Source organism: Ochotona curzoniae, unplaced genomic scaffold (assembly GCF_017591425.1).
Source record: "Ochotona curzoniae isolate NIBS_2020 unplaced genomic scaffold, NIBS_Ocur_1.0 contig_1274, whole genome shotgun sequence".
NCBI classification, from domain to species: Eukaryota; Metazoa; Chordata; class Mammalia; order Lagomorpha; family Ochotonidae; genus Ochotona; species Ochotona curzoniae.
The window spans coordinates 10,829,845-10,855,126 of NW_024465023.1; the positions used below are offsets into that span (position 1 = coordinate 10,829,845).

At 36.2% G+C, this 25,282-nt stretch overlaps 1 protein-coding gene across 10 annotated transcripts in view; it reads right to left on the reverse strand.

Moving 5' to 3' along the window:
* Positions 1–2,695: 2,695 nt before the first annotated feature.
* The window catches only part of KDM6A (lysine demethylase 6A), a 138,548-nt gene continuing 115,961 nt past the window's right edge, over positions 2,696–25,282 (reverse strand). For 5 of the 10 annotated variants that reach the window (XM_040999592.1, XM_040999613.1, XM_040999603.1 and 2 more), the window contains 5 exons: positions 23,052–23,239; positions 22,208–22,349; positions 9,460–9,586; positions 7,118–7,288; positions 2,696–6,032 (listed from right to left, as the gene is read on the reverse strand). In XM_040999592.1, the coding sequence (XP_040855526.1) occupies positions 6,003–6,032; positions 7,118–7,288; positions 9,460–9,586; positions 22,208–22,349; positions 23,052–23,239 (658 nt within the window). In that variant the 3' untranslated portion in view covers positions 2,696–6,002. Of the gene's footprint in view, positions 6,033–7,100; positions 7,289–9,459; positions 9,587–22,207; positions 22,350–23,051; positions 23,240–25,282 lie in introns of all 10 variants that reach the window. The other 5 variants (XM_040999597.1, XM_040999595.1, XM_040999581.1 and 2 more) reach the window with 2 other exon arrangements.

A 25,282-nucleotide genomic window follows, 5' to 3' on the forward strand; every position in this document is an offset into this window, starting at 1 on the left:
AAATATCAGCTATTGATCATCAGTCAGTAGCCCATGCGTGTTATTATCGGCTTTGTGTACCAAGTCCATTGCTGCAGGACAGCGATAGTACACAGCAGCTGTTTTTTCTAATCTTTGGTTCTTCACAATATCTTTTAATGAAAAATTTTGATGCGCGAGATTTGAACTCGCTTCCCAAATATTTTCATCAATTTCACCTAGAATATTTTGCTGACAATAGCTCATAGATTGGAGTACTGACTTCCACTTACTAAACTTCCATGGCTCCCGCCCTGCATGCATCTCAAAAGTTCACCCAAAGAGTATAATGAATACATGTAACATTTAGTACACTTCTATCAATTTTTCTGGTCTGGTTTAACTCTACCAAACATTGAATTCCACCACAAAGCAGGGCACTGAAGTTTAGGCTTCAGTACCTTTAACTAAATAAGCCTACAAAATAAATTGGTTCATTCTCTCCTCTTTAACGGATACTGAACCTGGGGCGTTTTGGAAACTGCGTTTGAGTATTATGTTAACCATATGTTGGACTTTAATAAAGTCATCACGCACAGATATAATTTAGGTCCATCAGGATAGTCTTTATATTCATTAGGAATCTTTGTTGGCTGATAACAAAACATGCTCATTCAATTGGAAACCAACTACATTGCCCTGGATGATTTTAAAACCCTGAGAACAGTGATGCTAGTTTTTCCAGGTTGACACTTAAAATCAGATTCACATCTTAAGCCAGAGTGCTAAAGCAGTAGCTGCATCAAGAGTTCAGAAAAATTCCGGTTAATAACCTCTACATTAAGAGATCCAATCACTCATTTTCCAAGTGTCATTATTTCATTTTAGGATGCGAACTACTCAGCAGACATCATAAAGACAGGAATTTCCTCTCCTCCATCATTTCCACTAACTCACTGTATGCATTTGAGGAGAAAATCCTCTCAACCCAACACTATGCCACCAAGTCTTGCTTGGTTTGCCTAATACAGTCCCAGTTGGCAGCTGTTGTCCATCCTGTTTCAACCTCAAGGGAGATCTTGCTTTGAATTATGTATGGTACGGCCAAGCAAATTGTGGGTCACCAGGCTTAAACACACATCTCTCATTCAAGAAGTAATTTGAAAAGAAAGAGTTCTTCTGTCACTTTGAAGCACGTTTTAGCAGTTTCTGTTTCTCTGCAATGGGAGGTGGACAGCATTCATTCTGAAGTTGGAACTATGACTTCATTTAATGACTCTTAGGCAAGTTGTAAGATCTTTCTTGCCTGGAGATTTAGATACAATAGTATTTAGAAGCAATGAGAAGAGTACATGTAATTCATATAAAGTACTTTGCATCAATCATACTTTGCCTAAGTTCTCAATAAATGGTGGATATTTTCAGGCACAATAAAAAATCACGCATTTCCTTGTTTTCTTGAGGTGTCTGAAAAATATAACATAGGATTAAAAAACAAAACCCATCTATTTGTTGCCTCCAGGAGACACATTTCACCAACAAAGATGAGCAGAAACTGATGTTTTTGTTAGTTTCATCTCTTCAAAACACTTTCTTCTGATTAAATTCTTCAATCACTCATAGCTCATACAGAAGCATCATTTTATTCAAGAAGATTCCTGATTTTTCATTTGTTCAGCAACACATTAGTCATTCAGTATCATGTTATTTAACTTCATGGTGTTGTTTTCTTCTTCCTGTTGTTTTGTTTTGTGGCTTTTCATTTAGAAGGATGTAGATGTATAGTAACTGTGTAATGGAGACTATCATATCCAGATGTGAGGATACAATGCAGTGTGCATCTGTACTTCCAAAGATGGACTCACAATGAAACTGTTAACTATATCTTCACAATAGGATGCTGGACTCTGCCATTGTCCATGCCTGCAATGATGGACATATGACTGTGTATGAAGAACTATACTATAGTAATAATATAGGGGAACTCATGAGGGGGGATGGAATTGGGGAGGGGAAAGGGAAATCCCAGGGTCTTCGGAACTGTATCATAAAATGATAATAAAATTATATATACACACACACAAAAAAAAAACCACAACAAAAAATAAAACATGGCTGGACCAAAGATATTTGAAAGATTATGGAAAATGAGCAAGAGCTTCAAAAGTTATTTTGCACCAAAGTAAATTTTTCTTTTAATCCATTTTCCACGAACTTCTGGGCACACACTTGTACAAACAATTGTGGTAAAGCATCCTAGGACAATGCTGTCTGATGTTAACACCAGTGACTTTTTCGCCTTTCATCGAAGATCAACATTATTTTCTACCAGGAGCTCCTGGAAAGACTGATTTTTGACTTCTCCCAAATGTAACACCTTTTCCCAGTTGTGGCAATTAGGTTTTTCTTCAACAAGGAAGCTCTGACTAATGCCAGAACAATCACAATCTTGTGGCAACTCAGAGGACTCTAAGAATCTGCTTCAAAGCCGGTTATCTATTCCAAAAGATTTAAGCCTGTCGATACAAAGCTTCTTCCGGGCCTCACCCATTTGTGGGAACAGGGGTCGAGCACTTGAGCCATCCTCTGCTGCTTTCCCAGGCCATTAGCAGGGGAACTGGTTTGGAGGTGGAACAGCTGGGACACGAACTGGCACCCATATGGGATGCTGGCACAGCAGGTGAAGAATTAGCCCATTGAGCTACTATGCAAGGCCCTAAGCTTTTTTTTTTTTTTCAGTCTGCCTTTAACATGTTGATGTTTTGTACTGAGTATTCGGTCCACTTTGATTTTATTGGCTTTAAGTACCACCTCAATGGAGAGCTAGCTCATTCCTAATAACATGTCCAACTCCACTGTCCAAAGATACTATAGATACCCTGCAAGCAGGCCATTATTTTCCTTTCTGTAATCCTGGTTTAGAAGCTCTCTTACCCATCTGGGAGACATCCAGTGAGTTGTGGGGACTTGATTTTTGTGTTCTAAATCTGTGCCCTAATTGTATCTTCACCACATCCTAAATCACTTTTTCCTTCCTTGAGTTTCTGTGCTTTATAAATACCATGGAAGCAGTGTTAGAGGCAAAATGTGTTAACAGGAAAAAAGACTACTGCAAATCCAATGTTCTTTTGCTTAAAACCCAGAGGATGCTTCAATATTAACTATAGGCTACAGTCTATAAACATGTCTCAAGGCAGCAGCTTTCCCAACTTAGGTTGGTCCTTCCTACCTCTCCAATCTTCAACATCTTAGTCATGCCAAATGACTTGAAGATCTCAAATCATGCCACCTGAGGTGAAGATGTAACCCCGCTGAAATGCAGGCCCCATATTACTCATCCCCCTTGCTACCTCCTTTAGGTATCACATGCTATATATACATATACCTCCAAATCTAGATGCGTGTATGGAAGGTAGAAGACACAGATCACATCTTACTCATGTTTGGTGTAAACATGTCGACTAAAAATTAACAATATTACAGGCAAGGCAGATGAACTGATAGAAATTTAGTTTCTATTTAACTGGTGCCAATGAGAAGAGAATATGAATTAGTTTTGCTTCCTGGATCAACATCTGCTTTTTCAATACTCTGTGTGTCTGGCTTCCTTCTCCAAAACCATGTGTGTAATATGATCTAGGCTTGTTTCATTATTAAAGCACCTGAGTAGAATTTGCTTCTAAGGGTCTAGTTATCTAAACAGTAAAAACAAAAAACTTCTTCTGTGTCTTCTGTGATGTTAAATCGATGGAAACAGTTCACATAACACTTGCTTTATCTAATCCTGCTTCACTGTAATCTTAACGTGTTTGATTTCTATTTCCTAATCTATTCAAAGACTAAGCTCCTTAAGAAATATTACCCTTGATATATAATCCACATATGGATTGTACTAAATTTCTCTTAAATATCTGATTACTTACATTAATCTTAACAAACCACCATAATAAAACCACAGAAAATAATACATTGTGTCAGTAAGGTAAACTAAAACATGTGAAGAAATATTAAGGGATAGCTTTAGTGTTCTTATCATCTCAGCTTCTTCAACATTGGCTCACAATTTATGTAACAAAGTTTGTCTTGAGTCCTATTATTCAATGTCCTCTGGATAAGAGATTTAATAAGAAAGCCACTTAGAAATATTAGTGGTTAAAAATCTTGAGTCATACTTAGACAAGCACTCTTGCTCCAGAGCTAAAGAGATATAAATAAATAGATTTGGAATTCCGTCTTTCTGCAGTGATATGTAAGAGGTGGCTGCTGATTAGTAACTGAATAAACGTCTCTAAGCTTTTATCTGTCAAATTGTTCATAGGATGCATTGCAAGCATTAGAAAGGGCACTTGATGCAATCACTACAGCCTCTCGCCAAGTAAAATTATAAATTCTCTTTAGTTACAAATGTAAATAGCACACGCTTTTTCAATAATGACTCCTGTAAAAAAAAATCACTAAAAGAACAGCATGATGAAACGAGAGTATGCGTCCAGTGCTTCTGAAAATGGAGACACAAATGTTAAGGCACCAACCATGACTATTTAATGACATACTCTTCTGAGCGAGGATCTGTGGAAACCAACAAAGCTTGCTATACTTTACTAGTGACAGGGAATCACCCACCCCACCATGTTATGTAAGCAGGAAAGCATGAGATTTCAAACTTGCCTAACATTAAAAGTAAGTCTCTTAATTTATTTGCATTCTAAAATAGAGCCCTTCATCCTGAAATCACCTTTTCCATATAAAATGCTACTAAGTAATGTACAGGATTTTTCAAGCCCTTTAAACATTCCCTTTAAAATTTGCAGTTCAATCACTATTTGGTTTCTAGTATTATACTACATTTTGGCAGCAATTGTTTATTTGTCTGTCATTGCAGTAATTGCAATTTAACAATAAACCAGTCTGACATTTTAGGTCTTGAAGATACATACCATATATATTTCTTTAAAAATAATCATACTTTCGTAGGCAATACTTTACAGTAGACACCTCAAAAATCTACCATAGATGTGAAACTTAAAATGAGAAAAATTTAAGTTCTAAATCTTTATACACATATATCCAGATTTCTATATATATTATATATACATACATAAGTATATATAAAATATATATAATCAGATTTGAAAAATGAACAAAAACTGGGCACTGTACATAAAGTCTTTTTAAAACTCAAACAATAGAAAACTCTTTAAACATTAAACAATTTTAATAAAAGTTTCTGTACAATGCTAAGCAGTTTTATTTACACATAGAAAATGTAATAGGAGTAGTGTTTGAAATTACAGAACTCCTTAAAATTTCAATGGCAGGTAAATCTGGAAAAAATAACAGCATTCCATTCACAAATATTTTCAAGCAATAAATATGTATTTATAAATAGTGTAAATTTACATCAAGATTAGAAACAAAAATCACAAATCTGAAGTTTATTCCTTAGTCTATGTGCAATCCATTATCTTTGTGACTTGGCTGTTAATTTTTTTAAATGCTTTATTTAGGAACCAAAAGTGTAACCAACATGGTTTCAAAACAAGACAGAAAAAACATAAAAGTAGTAAAAAAGTTTCTTACCTAATTTTTCACATTAAAAAAAAGTTGACCAAAGAAAGACTTAAAATTGCTAACTACCTTACAAAGAAATGACCAGCGAGGCTAGTATTTTTTTTTTCAAGGAAAATTCTGAAAGGGAAAAGATAGATGAAAACAAATCCATTAGCCCAGAAATAGAGAAATATAAAAGAGGTTTTCTTCAAGTCAGTAGTCTGTATGATGTTGCCAGTTTTGTCAGATATATACAAAACATGGAAATTATTATTCTTGTTTTCGGAAGTTCCGCTGATGCGCTTTGCGAGAGTCCCGGGGTAAGAGCAGGCTACTCTCCTCCGTCCAGCTGCTTGACACTCCGCACTGGGAAGGTTGCATAGACACAGTTCACAGCCAGCAGCCTTACGAGATAGCTACAAAAAGCAGTGGTGCAGAACTGGGTTACTTCCTGAATAGCAGAAAAGGTCTCATTTAATGTCCATGGAATAATATCAAGATGAGGCGGATGGTAATGGAGGAGCCTGAAAATAAAAGTAAGTTCGGTTATTTTGGTGTAACAAGTCATTAGCCGCGTTCTCTATGTCATGGCTTGACTGTAGATTTGTAGTACAGTCTACTTACAAAGTTAAGGGAAATAATTCTCTAGAAAGTTCCACAGCTTGCAACGCCATCCTGAAGTACAACGTACTGTACTAACTGCTGCCTCCCCGCTGCTCGATTCTACAAGTCCGCGATCACTACCCCTCACTGTGCTTCTAGCTTTGTGCATTTCCTCAATTAGTCAAAAACTGGGAAACTTTTTAATTTACTGTTTAAAAAAATCCTCTTAGAAAAATAATGCATCAATTATACCTTCGCTAATAAATGCTTCTAGAACTCATCTTGGCTGGATAATTTATTTTATTCAACATACTTCAGGTAATTTTCTTCTTTGAGAAATTTTGTTCAAGTGAAAATATTAGAAACCAGCTTTCAAAAAGGTAATTTTCTTGTCTGATAAAAATATTGTGAGAGACAAAGATTGGAATAAGTCAGACTCACAAATCATCTATTTTATTCATAAAATTATTGATCTGCTAGGGTAAAGTACTTAAAACACCTGATACTTGAAATTATAAAAACTGTGGGCCATTTTAAGTACACGTGAATTTTGTCAGGTCATACAACAGACCAGGAACTTCATCAAACATCCTCATGAAGTCAATATTTCTCACAAAACAAAATTTTAAATATAATTAGGTTTAAAAGCAGACAGTGACTCATCATACGGGCATCAATAGTCCAGGTACACAAATATCAACTTTGCCCAAATGACATAAAAGAGGTGATAGTGTTCCACACACAGGAAGATTTTCAAATGCCATTTCTGTAATTACACTAAGCTGGTCTCACACACAGGAAAAAAGGGAAAGTGATACTGCCACTTTCACAGAAATAAATACTTGCAAGTAGAGGAGAGGCGAAAGGGAGGAATACGCCCTCACCCCAGTATCTAAGCCAAAGGAAAATTTAAATCTTTCATTACCTCCTACTTATCAGGCGGCAGAGCAAACACTGCTGCTTCACGACCCAGCTAACTATGTACTCACATGGTGATTTCACTTACTAATGTAAACTGGTCATAGACTTGCATCAGGTCCTCCATTTTGTACTGTTCTAGCACCACAAAATTTTCCAGGTTTCCACTTGTTTTTCTTGCACAGTCTTGGCAATGTACTATGTAGGTCTTTCGAGAATTACTCTCATTAGTGACAAAAAGCAGATCAAAAACTTCCACCTGTTTTATACAAGAAAACACTGCATTCAACACAGATAGTGACATTTTTTATACTGTTTTTGTATACTCATGGAATTCAACTTCAATGGATTTATGAAGAACCTTCTCTGTTAAGAATAGGTACTAACGGGTCTGGCACAGTAGCCTAGTGGCTCAAGTCCTTCCCTTGCCACGTGCCAGATTCCATATGGGTAACCCTGATGGCTGTATTTTCCATCCAGCTCCCTGCTTGTGGCCTGGGAAAGCAGTAAAGGATGGCCCAAAGCCTTGGGGCCCTGAATCCGTGTAGGAGACCCGGAAGAAGCTCCTGTATCCTCCTGGCTTGGGATCAGCTCAGCTCTGGCCATTGTGGCCACTTGGAGAGAGAATCAATGGATGAAAGATCTTCCTCTCTGTCTCTTCTCTCTGTATATTTGACTTTCCAATAAAATAAATAAATCTTTAAAAAAAAAAAGGGTACTAAAACTCCCAATTAAAATTTAAACATAAAGTAGAATACTCAATTTTCTACTTTTGTCCATAACCAAAATGCCATGAAACACTTATATATCTGAAAGTTAAACTTGTAGCTTGTACTAAGGAACTACATTACAGTGATAATCCATGGGGCAGGGGAGAGCGGGGGGTTGGGCTCAATGGGGAAGAAAATGGGGAGGGAAGAAGAGGAGAAGGGATAAACCCCTATACGTACAAAACTGTGTCATGGAAAACAATTCAAAAAATAAATAAAAAATAGGTACTAAGAAAACACGACTGTGTCTGAGAATTTTTCTTGAAGGTTTACTTTTATTTTTTATTTAAAATATGGAAAGGAGAGACATAGAAAGATTTTCTATCCACTGGCTTACTTCCCAAACGGCCACAACAGCAGGAGCTGGGCTAAGTCCGAAGCCAGAAGCTCCTTCTGGGTCTCCGAGGTGGGTGCAGGAGCTCAGGCACTTAGGCCATCCTCTGCTGCTTTCCCAGGACATAAGCGGAGCAGATGCGACATGAACAGGGACCCACATGGCCTGCCAGCACCACAGGCAGAGAATTAGGTTACTATGCCACAGAAACAGCCCTACTGCCTGAGAATCTCCAATAGACCAGGCTTACTTTGCACCAAAACTCATATATGGGTGGTAATAATATTTAGAGTGACGTAAAGGAGCAATCTATTTATTCAAACAACTACTGGCAAAGCCTAATTCCAAAGTTTGATAAAGGTTAGCTTCCTGCTTGAAATCCAAACAATGGTATACAACCGGATGCCAGCGGTCATTGGTTTCCTTTTAAATCTCCATGACAATACCCATCCCTGGGTACTGTACATGAATGCTTATAATTCCCACAGATGTAGCTCCTTGGGAGTGAAGATCGGCTTCACTCATCTTTAAATTTCCAGAAAACACCATAGTGCCTAAAGCTTAGACAAATCTCAAGACACTTGTTGAGGATTATCAGATTATACCAGATGACGAAACAGGTGACAGTAGGTGCAGTGCTTGGTAATAAGCCTCATGATAAGGAGTCCAAACAAAAAGTACCTTCTTGAGCACAATGTCATTTCTGAGATAATACCTCTACCTTATACAGAAAGATGAGGGAGTTGCTAGGGTTCAAGGAGGGTAAGAAACAATATGGTGGGCTAGAAGTTAGTCTCAAACACCAGAAAGCTTAGACTCCTTTTCTTCTAAGATAACACAACTAAGTAAAATCTACCCAGTAAGGCCAACTTCACAACCATCATCATTTCATGTACATACAATTGGTTCCCAATATTTTTTTCCCATTACAGAATTTAAGCTCCATGCATCACATTTTTCTTTTTGTGCCTTCAACACAGAACAAAATCGATAAACATATTGTGAATTGTACCAGAGAGGGCTGAACCATGACCTGCACAGAATGCACACGAACATTCATCTGCATATGCTGCACTGCAGTGGAGTATACTGGCATCTGTGTATTTACACTAGATGATTCCTAGTTTATAAGCTCAGACCTAACTTCTTCCTGGAAATTTGTTCAAGATGCATCAGACCAATGGTTCTGGGATGTGTACTTTTAAGGTTAATTCACAATCAATGAACAGATAGTTTCAGTAAAATACATGACATCAACTAAAGAGACACCCCAAGTGAAGAGGTAAGGGTTTTATGAAACAACTGTGGGTATGAATAATCACTTACTTCACAAATGCTGCAGTAATGAGCTGGTTCTTCTTTCGTGCGCCCGTGCCATATAATCTCTTTTCCCGCAGCTAGGAGAGCTTCCCTCAACATCTGACACTGTTTCAGAGTTCTCAGAAGACAGTATCTATTGTGGGGGATAAATTATTTGTGACCAGCAACTGAATATTGGTTATTTTTAGCAGAAAAGAAATAACAATTAGAAATAACGCCAAGAGATTTGATTCTAATGTCTATTACTTCATAACTTTCTTTTATCAATTTCTCAGATAAAATAAAAAAGAGGCAATACCCAGCAGATGTGACAATAGTAAAACATTTAAAGTTGAGAGTAACTGATACCTGAATAACAAAATGTAACAATCTTAATAAATAAAAACTGTTCACTGCTTGAACATGAGTTGCTAAATGTGGCTCTTATTTGGGCAAGTCAGTTAACCTCTCTGTGAGAGTCAATTTCCTTGAAATTAGGGATCTGAATTCCAAATACAAACTACTATGACTTTAGCAAATTAGGAAGATGACATTATTTCTATTAACATTACCTAGACATTCATCAACAGCATCATCTGCATAGTTCCTTTTTAAACTCTTGAGTCTCTAAATAGAAAACCATTTACAGAGATAGTCACCACAGCATACAAAATTGGTTTAATTACAGTGCTAAAGAAAAATAAAAGCCATTTTTAATTTCAGATAATATAGAATAGATCTTTATGAACACAACTGAACCTTTCATATCATTTATATCCTTTGTAAACTTAGAGCTATGATGCTAAGAACATAAAATCACACAACTTCTGCTGATCATCCTAGAGCTTTCTGTTATTTGGTATTGTCTGCTGAACTCACTCTGTTGGGATCTTAGTGGTTCAGGCTCTTTGTCTGAATAGAGATTGGACTAGATGATGATCTAAGACTTGTTTCAGCTCTAAAATTTGAACGCAGTGAAAATTCCCGTAAGGCAAGGAAACGTGCTTAGCAACCTTAAAGCAGTGTTTCTATTTTATTCATATTATCTACTTTATGCCTACAACAGTGTCTCGCATCCAGTAAGTGTTTAAAAACTAAGCATTTGTCTACTATATGGCTAAAATTCCAGGTAACAAAATATTTAATTTATCTGAAATTCCCTTGCCACTACAAGTAGCCTGGTTAACCCAGGGGTGGTTAGAATTTGTTATTTAACTCACATAAAATATGTCCTAAATATTATATTTATTCAAAGGATTTCATTCTCAGTTTGGCTTGTTAATTCTTGCCTGTTTAACTTACTTAGAAACAAAAAGAATGCTTCAGACTGTGCCTGCACATGAACCTAGGAGAGGTGCCTATATGTATGCATGTGTGCAGGCTGTTGTGGAAATATCGAGTAAATATTCACATCATGGCAAGAGATAGACAAAAGATAAAAAATTCGGACTATGCGTTTAACTCTCAAACAGCACTTGGTTTCCTTCCACTCCAGGTTTCTCAATCAATACATCACTGAAGGCATGGAACTTACTGAACAAGTTTTCCAAGCAGGGCTTCAAAATTAAGTCTCTTTTACTGCAAAATAATGGCCCAAACTCTGCAGATACCCTGGCAAGATTTTCAAACTCAACTGTGTTCCCATGTGGGCAAACAAAAATAATGAAATTAAAAATAAATAATGCAAAACAAGTGTTGGGCAGAAGTGATTTGATAATTCACACGCAATCTGTCAATTAGACCCTGGTAGGGCATTAATCCCTATATTACAAAAGCGGAAACAGGGACTCCAAAACTAAACTCATGTTGCAAGGTTATTTAACTGGTCCAGCTCGAGGTCAGCCAGGGGTTTTAAAAAGCAAAACATTCAACGCTTTCCCTCCCACCACCACACTCTTTCTTTTGAACTCTTCTGAGGTCTAATTCTTACCATTCCTTTTCTTCTCTTGTGAACATTAGATTCTCGGGCTTAGTCAAGTCTTTTTTTTTTTTTTTTTAATTTAGAGCATTAGTTTCAGATACTCAATAAATGAATCTTCATCTACAATACTACTGACTACTTTGACAGACCGTAGTTTATAACTTATGCTTAGTCTGACAATTTCATCTAGAAAAAGGCAGTATACGACTTTCCTGGAAATAACAGGAACGGAATTAAGGTTACTAAGAGCAAGTCATGAGTGCTATGTCTCTAGAATCACAGTTGCAGAACTTTTATTTTTTGTGATACTGAAAACTTAGAAAACTAACAGCTCCACTAATCTCATCTAACAATGAATATCAAAAGTGTGCCTTTACTTTATCCTTCTACTTTTAACACTAAATTTTTCTGCTCTTTCTCATGTTCACAAAAAGAGCAAAAAAGAGAATTTAGAGAGACAGAGGCGCTTAGGAAGTCCACAGCAATGAGGAGGCCTTAAAGAAAGGATATGACTTAATCAAAGGATAGGAAAAAATACAAAGAAAAAGATTTCAGCAAAGGATCCTGGGGATGATAGATATAAGATTCAATTTAGTAATCTGCTCCACTTTGATTAACCCTCATCTTTGATTTTACATAGATAATATCTGAATGTACTGAAGCATTAAAAAGTTAAAGTCAAACAAAAGTAGGGCTCTCATTTGTTCTTCATTCTTGTTTTGGTGTATTTTAATACTTTACCTTATACCAATTAGAATGCAATTTGTTAAGAAGAAATTATTTTTAAAAAAACATGGAAAATGCTATCTTTCACAGATACATTTTAGGAACAGGGTTAGTAATGATTTCTGCAGCCACAAGAGCAAATTTGCCTTCTAAGGTTCAATATGGCTTTAGGATCTAACTCTTTTTTTGTTGGATGAAAGACTACCATAAAAAAGCAAGGGATTAAAGATGGCTTCAGCCTGGGCAAAAACTGAGGAAGAAACTAACTGAAATACCTGGCAGATTGGATATTATACAGTACCATCTCATCCAACTAAAACTGATCAGCAAAGATAAAACCTAAAAGAGAGGGAACTTGGAGAATGAGCTCACATAGGGCTTAGTAGGAAAATGCACAATAAAGAAGCAATGCATTAGGCGAAACATAAACAGACCTAGTATGCTACAGATACCTAAAGGAGAGATCATTTTCAGGTGAGAGGAGAAAGTCACAGAAGTTTTCATACAAAAATTGAAATTTTAAAATTTAAATACATTAATTTACATATGAGAAGGAAGGTGCAGGGTTGTGTATGTGTGCAGTGGCAAAAATGACCTGTGCAGAAAGAATGGCATGAAATTGGCAGTATGGGTTTACTTAGTAAACACGCTATTATCATCAGATTTAACCTTTCTGGACAGGATAATAGGATAAGGTGATGATGATATTGCATTATGTCAAAGTTAAGACACCACTTTTACATTCTGGGAGCATACTGACTAAATTCCCAAGTATTCTGAAACATGGGTTAATATGACATAATATCTTAATAACAGTAGTCATTAAAAAGTAGATGACAAATTAAACATTCATGGGCTGGTGTTATAGTTCAGTTAAACCACTGCTTTCTCTCTCTCTCTCTCTCTCTCCCCTTTTTAAGATTTACTATTAAAGAAAGGCAGATACACAGAGAAAAGGAGATACAGAGAGAGAGAAAGATCTTCCATCTGATGATTCACATCCAGGTAGCTGTAATAGCAGGAGCTGAACTGATCCAAAGCCAGGAGCCATGAGCTTGCTCCATGAATCTCCCATGCGGGTGCAGGGTCCCAAGGCTTTGGGCCATCCTCAAACTCTTTCCCAGGGTACAAGCAGGGAGCTGGATGGGAAGTGGGGCAACCAGGACACAAACCAGTGTCCAAAGGAGATCCTGGCACATGCAAAGCGAGGACTTTAGCCACTAGACTGCCACAGCAGTCCCACCACTGCTTTCTTTGATAGTGGCATTTCATGTTTTAGCTCTGGTTCCAATCCTGGCTACTCCACTTCCGATCCAGCTTTCTGTCAATATGCATGGAAAGGCAATGCATAATGATGGTCCAGTTACTTGGGCCTTTACCAGCCATGTGGGACTCTGATGCTATTTCTGCTTCTTGTCTTTTACCTGGTTTAGCATTGGCTGCTGCAGTCACTTGAGGAACCTGTAGATGGAAGCGCTTTCACAGAGTGGCTTGTTTGCTCTTTTACTCTGCCTTTCAGATAAATAAATCAAGGTGGGGGGGGGGGGGCAAAGGGGAAAAAAAAGAGAGAGAAAAGAGAAGACCCAACCAGACCTGACCAAGAGGGCCATGCATACCTAGTTTTATCTTACTCAAAGGCCCATGAAGGAGGAGGGAGCCAACACAGGAGCCCTTAAAGAACTCTGTGTCATTTCAGGGTCATACTCTTAGGAAAACAGTGAATCATGTCAACAAGGCATCTAACAGTTTCATTTAAACCAATCACATGGCTGAAAATCAAGGTCTCAGTCAATGACTAATGGGTATCTAAGAATTTTCAAGTCCTGGATGGGAAAAAAAATTATGAAAGCAAGTAAGTATCAAGCACAAGAATGCAGAGTTTGTATAACATTTAGAGTTTAGCTGATATAATCAGGAAGCATTATAGATGAAACCCTACAGCACTAGGATCTGTGTATGCTACTACAGCCTTGTCTTTGTGGTGTCCCCTGTCTGTTCAGTTATTGGGCCAGTTGAGGGAGGAGAGCAGGAAGCAGGGTGAGTGGAGGCAAAACTGCACACTTGAGAACCACTCACTAGGCCCATGAATATTAACTTTCGAAAATAAATTTTATTTTTAAAAAAGGTGACCAGGGTCTCTACAATTAACAAAGTATAATCACAACTGCCATTTACTAGTGCTAACCCTATGTTAGCTAAGGCCTATATAATACTCAAAAAAGTTACATTAGAAACACACATTAGCCCCACTGTACAGAAAAGGAAATGATGAAAGGCAGACTAGACTCTAGACAATACAGTACTGTTCTTTCTGTGATATTTTACTGGGTTTAAAATAACAGACTCCAAGACTTAGAAAATAAAAAAGGAAAGGCAAATGATGAATACTTAAGAGACTATCCACGCATAAAAGGCATAGAGCAAGCACATTAAGACCAACATATTCATAAGACAGCACATTTAAAAACATAACAAAATGATACACCAAGAATTTCAGCTTCAAGAAGTAGTTTTCACTGGACTCAGTAATGCTGAAATTTGAGAATTTATGTCCAACTATTGGCTTATTTGTTATCAGTATTTTTGGAATATATAATTATCTGACAAAGCACAGGGAAGTAAACCAGACAATACGTATTCTGAAAATTAGCTTCCTACTTCCAACATATAATCTGAAATAGTCCTTCCAAATCTATGACTTGTACCAACACGGAACTTTTCAGAGAAAAAATGCATTCCTTGGCATTTTGTTTTTGACATTTTACAGTTTACTGGACTATTTAGTATGGAGATTTAAGTGGAACTAACAAAGTTCTTGGCACAAAAAGAAAAAGCTTCCCATAATCTGAAATTGTATTATTGCGTTGACTTGCTGATAGTCTAACACGATTCCAACAATGTACTACCTTTGCTGGGGTTGGTTTGAGCCATTAATGAGATTCAGCTGCACCGAGAAGACTTCTTTATTTTGACAGCCTGTTTCGCACAGGGAGATGTCATCAGTACCAATGGTCTCGAGCTCATATGCTCCACTCGTCTCATCTACACTATCAAGGGAACTGTATTAGCAGTTAACAGCAATACTTGAACAGTAAAACCAAAAGAATGTGCGAGTCTTCTGAAAGGGAAGCGAAAAGTCTTGAAGTAATGCTACCTCAGATATCTGAACATGAGAATCATGAATTTACAGTGTTTTAATCACAAGTCCAAAGAACAAACATTATAAATTTCAACTAAAATGGATTAAAAAGTAATGATTTTTCCAACCTTAATTTTAAGTCTTTAAAGAGCTTTCTTCAGCAAAACTTAATTCTCTTAGGACCTACTTTAGAAAATATCTTTGAAACAGCTTATAACACTGCAGTGAGGAAGGGGCATACCAAATGTAAAAAAAACCCACAATAATTATTAGTTTAAAAATTCTGATCATAAGGAAAGTATGAGAATACAAATCCAGAATGTGGAACTCCACACAGCACAAAAACAGAAATGTCAGGAAGGATTTTCACAGATTTAAGAGACTAAAGCAGAGACAGTGTTAATGTTCAATCTGGAGGACAGTGGGGAAAGAACAGGCAAGAGCTAGAAAAATCTAAAGAAAGAAATTATGAATAATTGAGGACATCTAAACAAACCCTGTGTAATAGGTGATACCACTGAAATTCCTGGTGACACTGTAGCTGTTAAAGAGAATATTCTTATCCTTAAGCGATACAGGGCAATGTACTGGGGACGATATGTCATAATGTCTGCAAATCACTTCTTAATGTAACTCATCAAAAACAGTGTTATCTCCAACTAGATGTGAATACACGGAGTGCTAAGCAAATATGATAAAAACTTAACTGATGAAGTCAGATTAAGTTACACACATATTCATTGTACTATAAAACTTTTCTACCAAATTAAAAAAAAATTTCAAGGCAAGAATTGGGAGGAAAAAATATGAACACATTTTAAAGAATAAGACATCTCAACATGGAAAAATTGTCCTTGTTGGATGAATTAAAGGAAGAAATCAGCAGCCTTAAAGTCTAAGTTTTGCTTAATAGGTTATTTATGTATGTACTTCTTCAAAAATAGCCAAGTTTGGGAAACTCAACAGCGAACACGTTAGCAGTGATTACCCATCAGCCACCTGAGAGCTACAAATCAATTTCTCAGGTTCCTGCTCTAAGCAACAAAACTGTACACCATCTGGCAGCTAATACAAATTTTGACTTAGACTTCATAGGAAGAAAGTCTCCTATGTTTAAAGCCAGTCCAAATGGTACTTGTCATTCCCTGCACCATACCCATTTCCTCTTCTTTCACTCCCAATTTTATTAAGAAGCCCAAAGTCTAGAGTAATTTATTTTACCTTTAACATTTGTCTCTTCCTCTTGCCCATAATGCAATTATATTTGAATGTAGCCTCTGAAGCCCCCTTACATTTAATATTATTTCTATGCTGCTAAGCAACATAACGCACAATTCTGATCATTGTTAAAAATATTAAAAATTGTAAAGGTTTCTCAGTAGCCATTGTTGGCAATATGAAGTCTAACTGAAATTTTTACCAGTGAAAGTTTTTTCTTAACGATTTATTTCTTTTTATTGCAAAGTCAGATACACAGAGAAGAGGAGAGACAGAGAGGAAGATCTTCCACCTGATGATTGACTCCCCACCTGAGCGCAATGGCCGATGCTGTGCCGATCTAAAGCCGGAAACCAGGAGCTTCCTCCAGGTCTCCCACACAGGTGCAGGGTCCCAAGGCTTTGGGTTGTCCTCAACTGCTTTCCCAGGCCACAAGCAGGGAGCTGGATGGGAAGCAGGACTTCCAGGATTAGAACCGGCTCCCATGTGGGATTCCGGAGCATTCAAGGTGAGGACTTAAGCTGCTAGGCCACTGCGCTGGCCCCAGCAATGAAAGTTTTAATCTATGCCCTTCAGTTAACATGCAAGAACAAGTAAGGTTTAAACTTGAGAACTCAAGATACTTACAAATTTTGTCTAAAGAGGCAGAAATTAAATTCACTGGACTAGATAGAGTATATAGAAAAAAAGTCTATGCTCATTTAAAAACAGTTATGTACTGAATTTTCACAAAAAATTTCCTAAGTAGTCAGGCTGTGAACTTTTAAAATTAAGTTCACTGTATTATGAAAGAAATAAACATAATGAGGATTCTTTTAACTTATGCCATTATAGGAGGTATTTGGAAAAATGTGAAGTACAATATTTTGTAAAATTCCCTGGCTGTAGAAATTGGAAGAAGATATTTACTAAGTGACTTCTACTAAAGGACTTTATGGATTTGCAGGGCTCTTAAAGGCCCAAATCAGAACTGAAAATGCAGCAAAAAACAAACAACAACAACCAAACGTGCTGAGTAATGTTTGCTTGTAAAAAGCACAGGTAATTCATTCTCAAAACAATGACAAATTAGTAGGTAATAAGGAGATAACATCATTTCCCATTATTAAATTACTCAATGCAAATATGGGTTCACAAGCTGTTACATTCCACCTTTCATAAACTTTGCACAAATGTATTTGGGTTGAAACTTGACACGAGGGCTATCGTTTAGCTCATTAATGTCAATGATTCCAAGATACCGAAACAGAGCTTGCCTGGAGGGTAGAATCCTTTTTAAATCCAAAGATTCTAGTTGAAAAAAATATTTGGCCAAAAAAGTCTAGGTAAGAGACTGTGGAGTTATCATACTATTTCAGTAAAACTTTTTGAAATTCTCCTCTCAAAAGTGCTTTTCTTTGTGCAACCCTATTTTTTCTTACCAACACTTTCATCATTAAAAAAATTATGTTTTGTTTATTTTTCCATTTTTAGCAGTCCGAGAAGTGATCAAATCATTTTTACCCAGCACTATTTCTGCATATCAACTCAGCCCTTAACAATAGTTACTGAATCCAAGAATGAAAAGAAACTGGAGAGGCTAGTGTGTGAAAGGGTACAAGTAAATGCTGTTTGCACTCTAGTTGGTTAGACTAAAATATCAATGAATTACAAAACCTTTTACCACCACCATCCCTTGCACAAATTGTAGATTCATAGTGTTTAATCATTAAAAACAATTCAAAGACTATATAGACATTCTATTTCTGTTTAGCTGATTCTTTTCTTTTGAAGGAGAGGTATAAAAATTGCAATTCATGTTTCAGATGGTTTAAGCGGCAAAAATAAATAGAAAATTCAAGAAAAATGGGAGTTGGTTGGATCTGAGGTATTTCACATGCTAGGCTTAAAAGTATACATTTTGTAAGAAACCACTAGCTAAAGGATTCCCCAGTCAGCTTCTAAACAGCTCTGGCCTACCATTTAACTGGCTCCTCAAAATTTCCTGCAAAACAAGTCATGTGTCACAGACTAATTTACATACTTTCACAGAAGACAGATACAGGTGCAAATCCTAGCTCCACCTCGAACTAACTGTGGGATGCTGAGAAGAGTTAACTACGACACAGTCTGAGAAATTCTTTGCTCAGTACTTAAGCTAGTTTTATGACTAAACCATCTAGAATTCATCATACTGTTTCATTTTTCTTATCATCCAAAATTCTGTTTATTTAACAGCCAGAAAGGTCCTGATGAAGCACCAATTAGATATTAGTTACACACCAAGAGTGCTTCAGCAAGAGTCATAAATTTGATATTCTAAAACCTGATCTCCCTCTGTCCGACTCTCATAACTGTTACCTTTTTCTATTATTTGTAACACAGTCTGTGCTTCAGCCAAAAGGCAGCAAGTGCTGTGAACACACCAACAGCAGAGTCGTGCTGCGTGAACACTGAAGCTCAGGTAAATGTACTGTTAATGAAGATGGGAGGACCAACACAGGCAGGGGTCGGAAAGAGAAGAAATTGAGTATGAAGAGCATGATGAGCTGGACTGAGTACACATTTGCTCTATAGAGTCAGAGCTCCTCAGCCTCCGACAGTATAAACATGCAGAGTAGGATTTTACCAGCTGAAAATTGGAGCTTTTTTCAAAACATGTTCTTTCAAAAAAAAATCAATCGCTTTGCTTAGTGTTTGACCAAAAACAGACATTTACTCTATCACTGAGGAGAAAGTGTCTGGGCTTACAGAGATGTGGAATGTATGGACATTTTATTGTACTGATGAAATGACGAATCTCATGAACTGAGGATGGTGTCAGCCTGGTCCTCCCGTTACCTTCACAACATAGATTCCTCACCAGACTGCACAGCTGAAAAAGATGAACCATGGCCTGAAAAGAATCCAGTTCATCTCCCACTATACTTCTTTCAGTCTGTTTATATATGCTTTTACTTGAAGCCAGCACTTACATCAGGTATTTATAAATCCTCAGTGTCTACCCCAGAGCTTTGAATCCAGTCAGTAAATACTCATTACATGAAAGAAAAGCAGCAATATTAGCTGGCAAAAAGTTCATTTTTAGTGATGACTGAATGACTGCATTTTAAAAAGGAAATTTGTAACACAATGAGGAATGCAAAACTAGTATTCAAATTATCAGACTTTTGTAGTAGAGGGAAAAATGGAGTACAAATAAGCATGTAAATATATTTAAGCTAAAAACCAGAAAGATATAAAAAAACACGCACATTTTGCATGTTCTAATTTAACACATGACAACTTTATGAAAAAGATGAATACAGGTAACAATGTTCTGCATTTTTAAACACAGAGATCACGATACCTGGTAGGAGTCTACAAAGATGGCAAATATGGGATGGAGTAGGGAATGGAAGAGGATAGAGGTGGACAGTGTTCCAATTAACACAGACTAAGCAGGAACAACAGCATATGGCAACAATCTTTCCTTGGCTCCTTTTCTCCTTTATCCACCATCCAACCTGGGGACACATCCTTAGCACCACAGTGCTCCCTAATGTGACCCATCTATTTCCACAGTTGCCTTTGTCTTTATGTTGATAATCAAGATGGATACAAGTGTTAATGTTCAACATTCTAAGCACTAAGAGACTTTGATAACTGGAAGGAATCTAGAAAGATGGCAAATATGATGATGTATTTTACATTTGTATGTAACACTGCAGTTACCTCCTAAAAATCCTTTCTAGTTTCAACCTGTCCCTTGGAAATGTTTCTCCAGAAAGCAATCAGACTCATTTTTTTAAAGTGTAAATCAGAACCCCTTTCTCTCTACCTTAAAATCCACCACTGGTGACCTATAATACTTAGAATATTTATGCTTCTTACCATGTCCACATACAATCTTCTTTTTGCTCATCTTGTTGAGCTGATCACAAGCACTTTTTGTTTTTCTCAATTTGTTATACTTGCATTGGCCTTTTGTCCCATAAAGATACCCAAGTTGCTCCCAATTCAGCCTTTACTTATTCTCTGCATAGCTGACTTCATTTCAAGTATATAGGGCTATGCATAAAGTCACCTTCTCAAACACCTTCCCCGACCACTAGCAAAGGTAGCACAACTCCCTGCCCAAATACTAGTCCACTGCACCTTATTCATATAAAATAAATTATTTCTCAGTCATATTTTATCTGCTTGGGAATCTCTTTGTCTTACTTTACTGCAGTTTCCTTGATGTTCCTTGAGGATAGAGATTTCATCTTACAGAATCCTACTTCTATGATCTGGGGCTAGAAAAGATAGCTCTCAAAAACATGGTGAATGCTATCTGTATCAATTTCAACTATATCTACCTTTTCAATTATAAAATCCTAATCCTAATCTATCCAAATTGTATCAAGTCATTTTTGGTACATACTGTTTTAGACTAATGATTTTTTGTACTGTCTCCCTCTGCTGAACTGATCAGAATTCGCATCTAGGTGATGCCTACCTTCAACTGACTAAACATCCTCAGTGACTTCAAAAACCGCACTGAACTTGCTGTTCAGAGCAAATTATCATTCTGAGTTAGAACAGGATAGACAAATCCCTTACCCTCTCACTAGCATTGTTACATACAGACAACATGATGCCTAGATCCAATGTTTTAAAAGATTTTAATATCTTTCACCATGATTTGTTTTTCATCTTTTATTTCTCCCTACTCCTTCCGCCAGGGAATAGATAAGGATCTGATGAAAGATTGTGTCATAAGATAATTCACAGGCATGTTAATTTGGTCACACATTGTTTGGATAAAATTTTGAATTTATATCTGAAATAATCTTAATGTCATAGCTACTTTCAAGACAGTGTTTTGAAAACAACCCATGCTGACCAAATTAATATATTGGCAGGAGAAATATTTAATGTAAACGCTATTTTAACAAAGATGAAGACAAGTTAATTTCTTCAGAAAACATAAAGCAGTATGTTCCAAAAGGAATTGTTAAAGAGATTTGTTCTTCAAAAGATACTGGTAAAAGAAGTTTGGGAAATGCAGTACATTTAACTCTTCAACCCCACTCAAACACATGAACACATACAATATAAATTTTTTTAAAAATCCAAATATATTAATAAATATTAAAGGAAATTTTAAAATAAAGGACTTGAGCTTTGAACAGAAATTCTCAACTTTGGTGAGTAGAGGAAATAACATAAAACAATTTAGGAAAAAACTGCTATATAGCACTGCTGGGAACTATTAACTCTGAGTTACAAAATGACTAGCATACAGGTTGTTGCAATAATTGAGAAGCTTACAAGAATATGTATTCAAGCTAAATCACTATTTATATAAGGTGAATTAAAGTGTCTAAAGTAGCTAAGACAAGGGAATAATTAATTATAAAATGATAATTAAAATTAACTCTTTAGTCAGATTCTTAAATCAACTGCTGAAATCTTGGTAACGGCAATTATTCTGTGCTGTCATTCATCCTCAGTTACCAAAGGCAGAATTTTACTATTAAAATTAAAGTTCTCTGTGAAACTCAGATGGGTTTACAAGGAGTTGGGAAAGCACACGTTTGTGAATCTGCTGTTTTACAATCACCCATGCCTTTGATCTTTCTGTATCACAGTGGGCTGACTGTGGAAGGGAAAAATATTTTTAGCAGGTGGATTTCTTCTTATTACATTTTACTATAAATTTGGATGATTTTGTTTTGATGTTAGCATAATTCTACGGGGGGAAAAGCAAGTAATAGTTAACACTCCCCAAAAAGATAGGGACTACAGCAGTTTTAGAATTCACTTACTTAATCATTTCAAAAAGCTTTGGATCTGAGACCTTGATATTTCGTGCCATATTCCAGGAAAGATGAACCATGGGTACTATTGACTTCACACTTTGCAATTTGTTCCATTCGTACCGTTCCACTGCCAATTTATACTGGCAGGCTAGGAAAAAAAAAACAGTTATAAAGCAACTCAAAGTACCAAAGATATGAAGATTACCATTTAATCACTCTGTCAGGTGATATCTGCAACACCAATTCTGAAAAACTCAAAATTCTTTGAAAATAATCTTGATATTTTGTAAGTTCCGATAACCACAATAGCATCATATAAAGAAGGCTTCCTGTGACCAATGTCCAGACATTGTGCCATTTTCAGTTTCTCTCTCATTTAATCCTTACCTTATTAATTTTATTATTTCTATTATATGGATGAAGAAATCGAGGACCAAAGAGGTTAAATAACTTGCCCAAAGTTACAACAGCCAGCTCCTGGTCCTAATCCAGGTGTTTCTGGCTTCAAAGGCCAAATTATGCTGACGTGAATACTCAAATAGCTAGACATACCAGACCTATCTGTGTAACATACTAGATAAGAGACAAAGGAATTTCTACTTTGCTACCTCCAAAATGGGGCTTTCCAAATAAAATTATTGAGAGTATATCTGCACATACACAAAAATATAAATTTGCTATCGGCTGACATGAATAGTCTGATCTCTATGTTAGACTGAATTTCTGATACTATAAATCAAATTTTATTCAAGACATTCTTCCTCCAATTTTTAATGAATCACATTTCAAGAAAAAAATAAACTTATTAGAATCTTTTATAAACTTTTCAGAAACATATTCTTGAAAATACCTGTAAGTGGACCAACATTCCAAGCAATGTTGTTGCACCAGCCAATAGCCTGAACCCAATGAACAGTGCCTGCATTTATCCAGACCAAATCTCCAGGTCGTTGAATAAACCTATATACTGGAACATTTGCCTCATATAGATCTTCAAGGTTGGGCCACCAAGAACCCATTAGGAAATTCAAATTATTTCTGAAGGGAAAAAAAACAAAAAAACAAATCAAGTATTAATTTCTTGTAAGACTGGAAGAAAATATCAAATGCTTAAAAAAAAAAAAAAAAAAACCTGCTCACTCAGTTCACTCCACAATGAAAATTACTCCGTCTATAAAGAATGTGAACTAACAGTCGAATATTGGATGAGTTATCAAAAGATCCGAATAATTACCTCAAATTGGTTTTCCAAAGGTCCAAATGGAAACCAGATGTACTTTGAAGTAATATTAACATGGGGAGGGAAAATTCAAAACATTCATATTATGAAAAAACTAAGCACGGGTTTCAAAATTATTTGGCACCAAAATTAACTATGTTTTAATCCAATTTTCCATGAGCTTTCTGAAGTGCCCTCACCATGGTTTTGATTGAATCATTCTTTGCTAGAGTTAACATCAAGTCACTTATATCTATAAACCGGAACATTCTCACAATCTAAATATTGGGAGCTTCCCCCAGTGTATGAGAGAAAGAAGAAAAAGAAACTGTCTTTCCTGCTGTTTTGGATTATTTACAAGCAAAGGGGGAATGTCAATTTCTACAGTTTCAATCTTTAGTTCATCAAAACTATGCAGCTGAAATTTATCAGAAATGATCACATACACATAAACAAATAACCACAGACATTACCACCACAACGAATATATTTTTGTAAATGCTCTTCAGATCACATTATTAAGCTTTTGTCAAAATATCTGGCTTCTTACTTCTCCCTATTGATGTGAAGAACTGATTAACTATATACCAACTTTTCACTCAAAAAATTCTATGCATCAATTAACTACTGTAAATGTTGAGGAAGAATTTACAAGGCAGAAATGCTTCTTTCCCTTAAGATCTCAGAAAATAATCATTAAGTGTGCTTGGTGCCATGAAACTGTTTTTATTGTTTGAAGCTAAAATGATTTTGTTTAAACATAAGTGAAGGGTAACAAGCTATGGCCTACGGGCCAAATTCAGATTGTTTCTCAGTTCTGCCAATACAATTTTTATTACAACATAATCATAAACACTCATATGCATCACCTCTAACTGCTTCTATGCTATAATGACACAGTTTGAATAAGGAACATGTAACAAGTAAAGCCAAACATATTTATTATTATCTGGCCCATTAGATGGAGTCTTAATCTTTTTTTTCAATCCTTGGGGGGGGGGGGGAGAGCAGGGCCTACTCTTCAAGGTCTCAGACACCAAAGGCAGCCTAACCGCAGGGGGTGAAGTTGGACTTAGTATTTGTAAAAAGTCTTGAGTAATACTGTCCAAAGTTGTCTGTGAAGCAAAAATTCTTATAAACACAAACCTGAGTACTGTTTTACCCATGAACTGACATCACAAAATTTGAAGAAAAAAAAAAAACTATCAAAAAGCAAGCAAACAATTGGCAATAATCAACAAGTACAACAACGCAGAGTTAACAAGCGCTATTTCTATGATTCGGTTTCCAAATGTACTCATCTAACATTTCATACTAACTTGATTTGCCTCCAAGCTCAAGCCTTTTGGAGATAATCTGCTTACTCTAATTATCTTTGCTACAAGACATCTCTCCACTTAAAAATAGCCAATCCCTACTCAAAATAATGAAGAAGGATGAATCACTTTACTAGTCACAACGATATCCTACTATCTCAAACTTTGAGAAATAAAAATCCTCTAAGCACAAAAGAATTTCCCAAATGACACTTTTTTATATGCTGCTACTGAGCTGCTGGTCCTTAAAAGAAAATACAAATAAAAAGGGATCAGGTTATTTCACGAGTGCATCTGAAACTTTCAAAATGCTCACCTTTGGCATGCTTAGACTTGTAGAAAACCCATGAGGGCACTTCAAAAAGTACATAGGGGAACTGAATGAAAAACTACTTTTGCTTCAGTGCAAAAAATTTTGAAACTCATGTACTGTTTTATAACACATATTATGCATGAATTTTTTGGAAGACTTTTGTAGTTATTAAATACTAAAGACAATATAAAATGATTAAGAAATTTTGTTTGATTTATTTTTGGTCTTCAGTT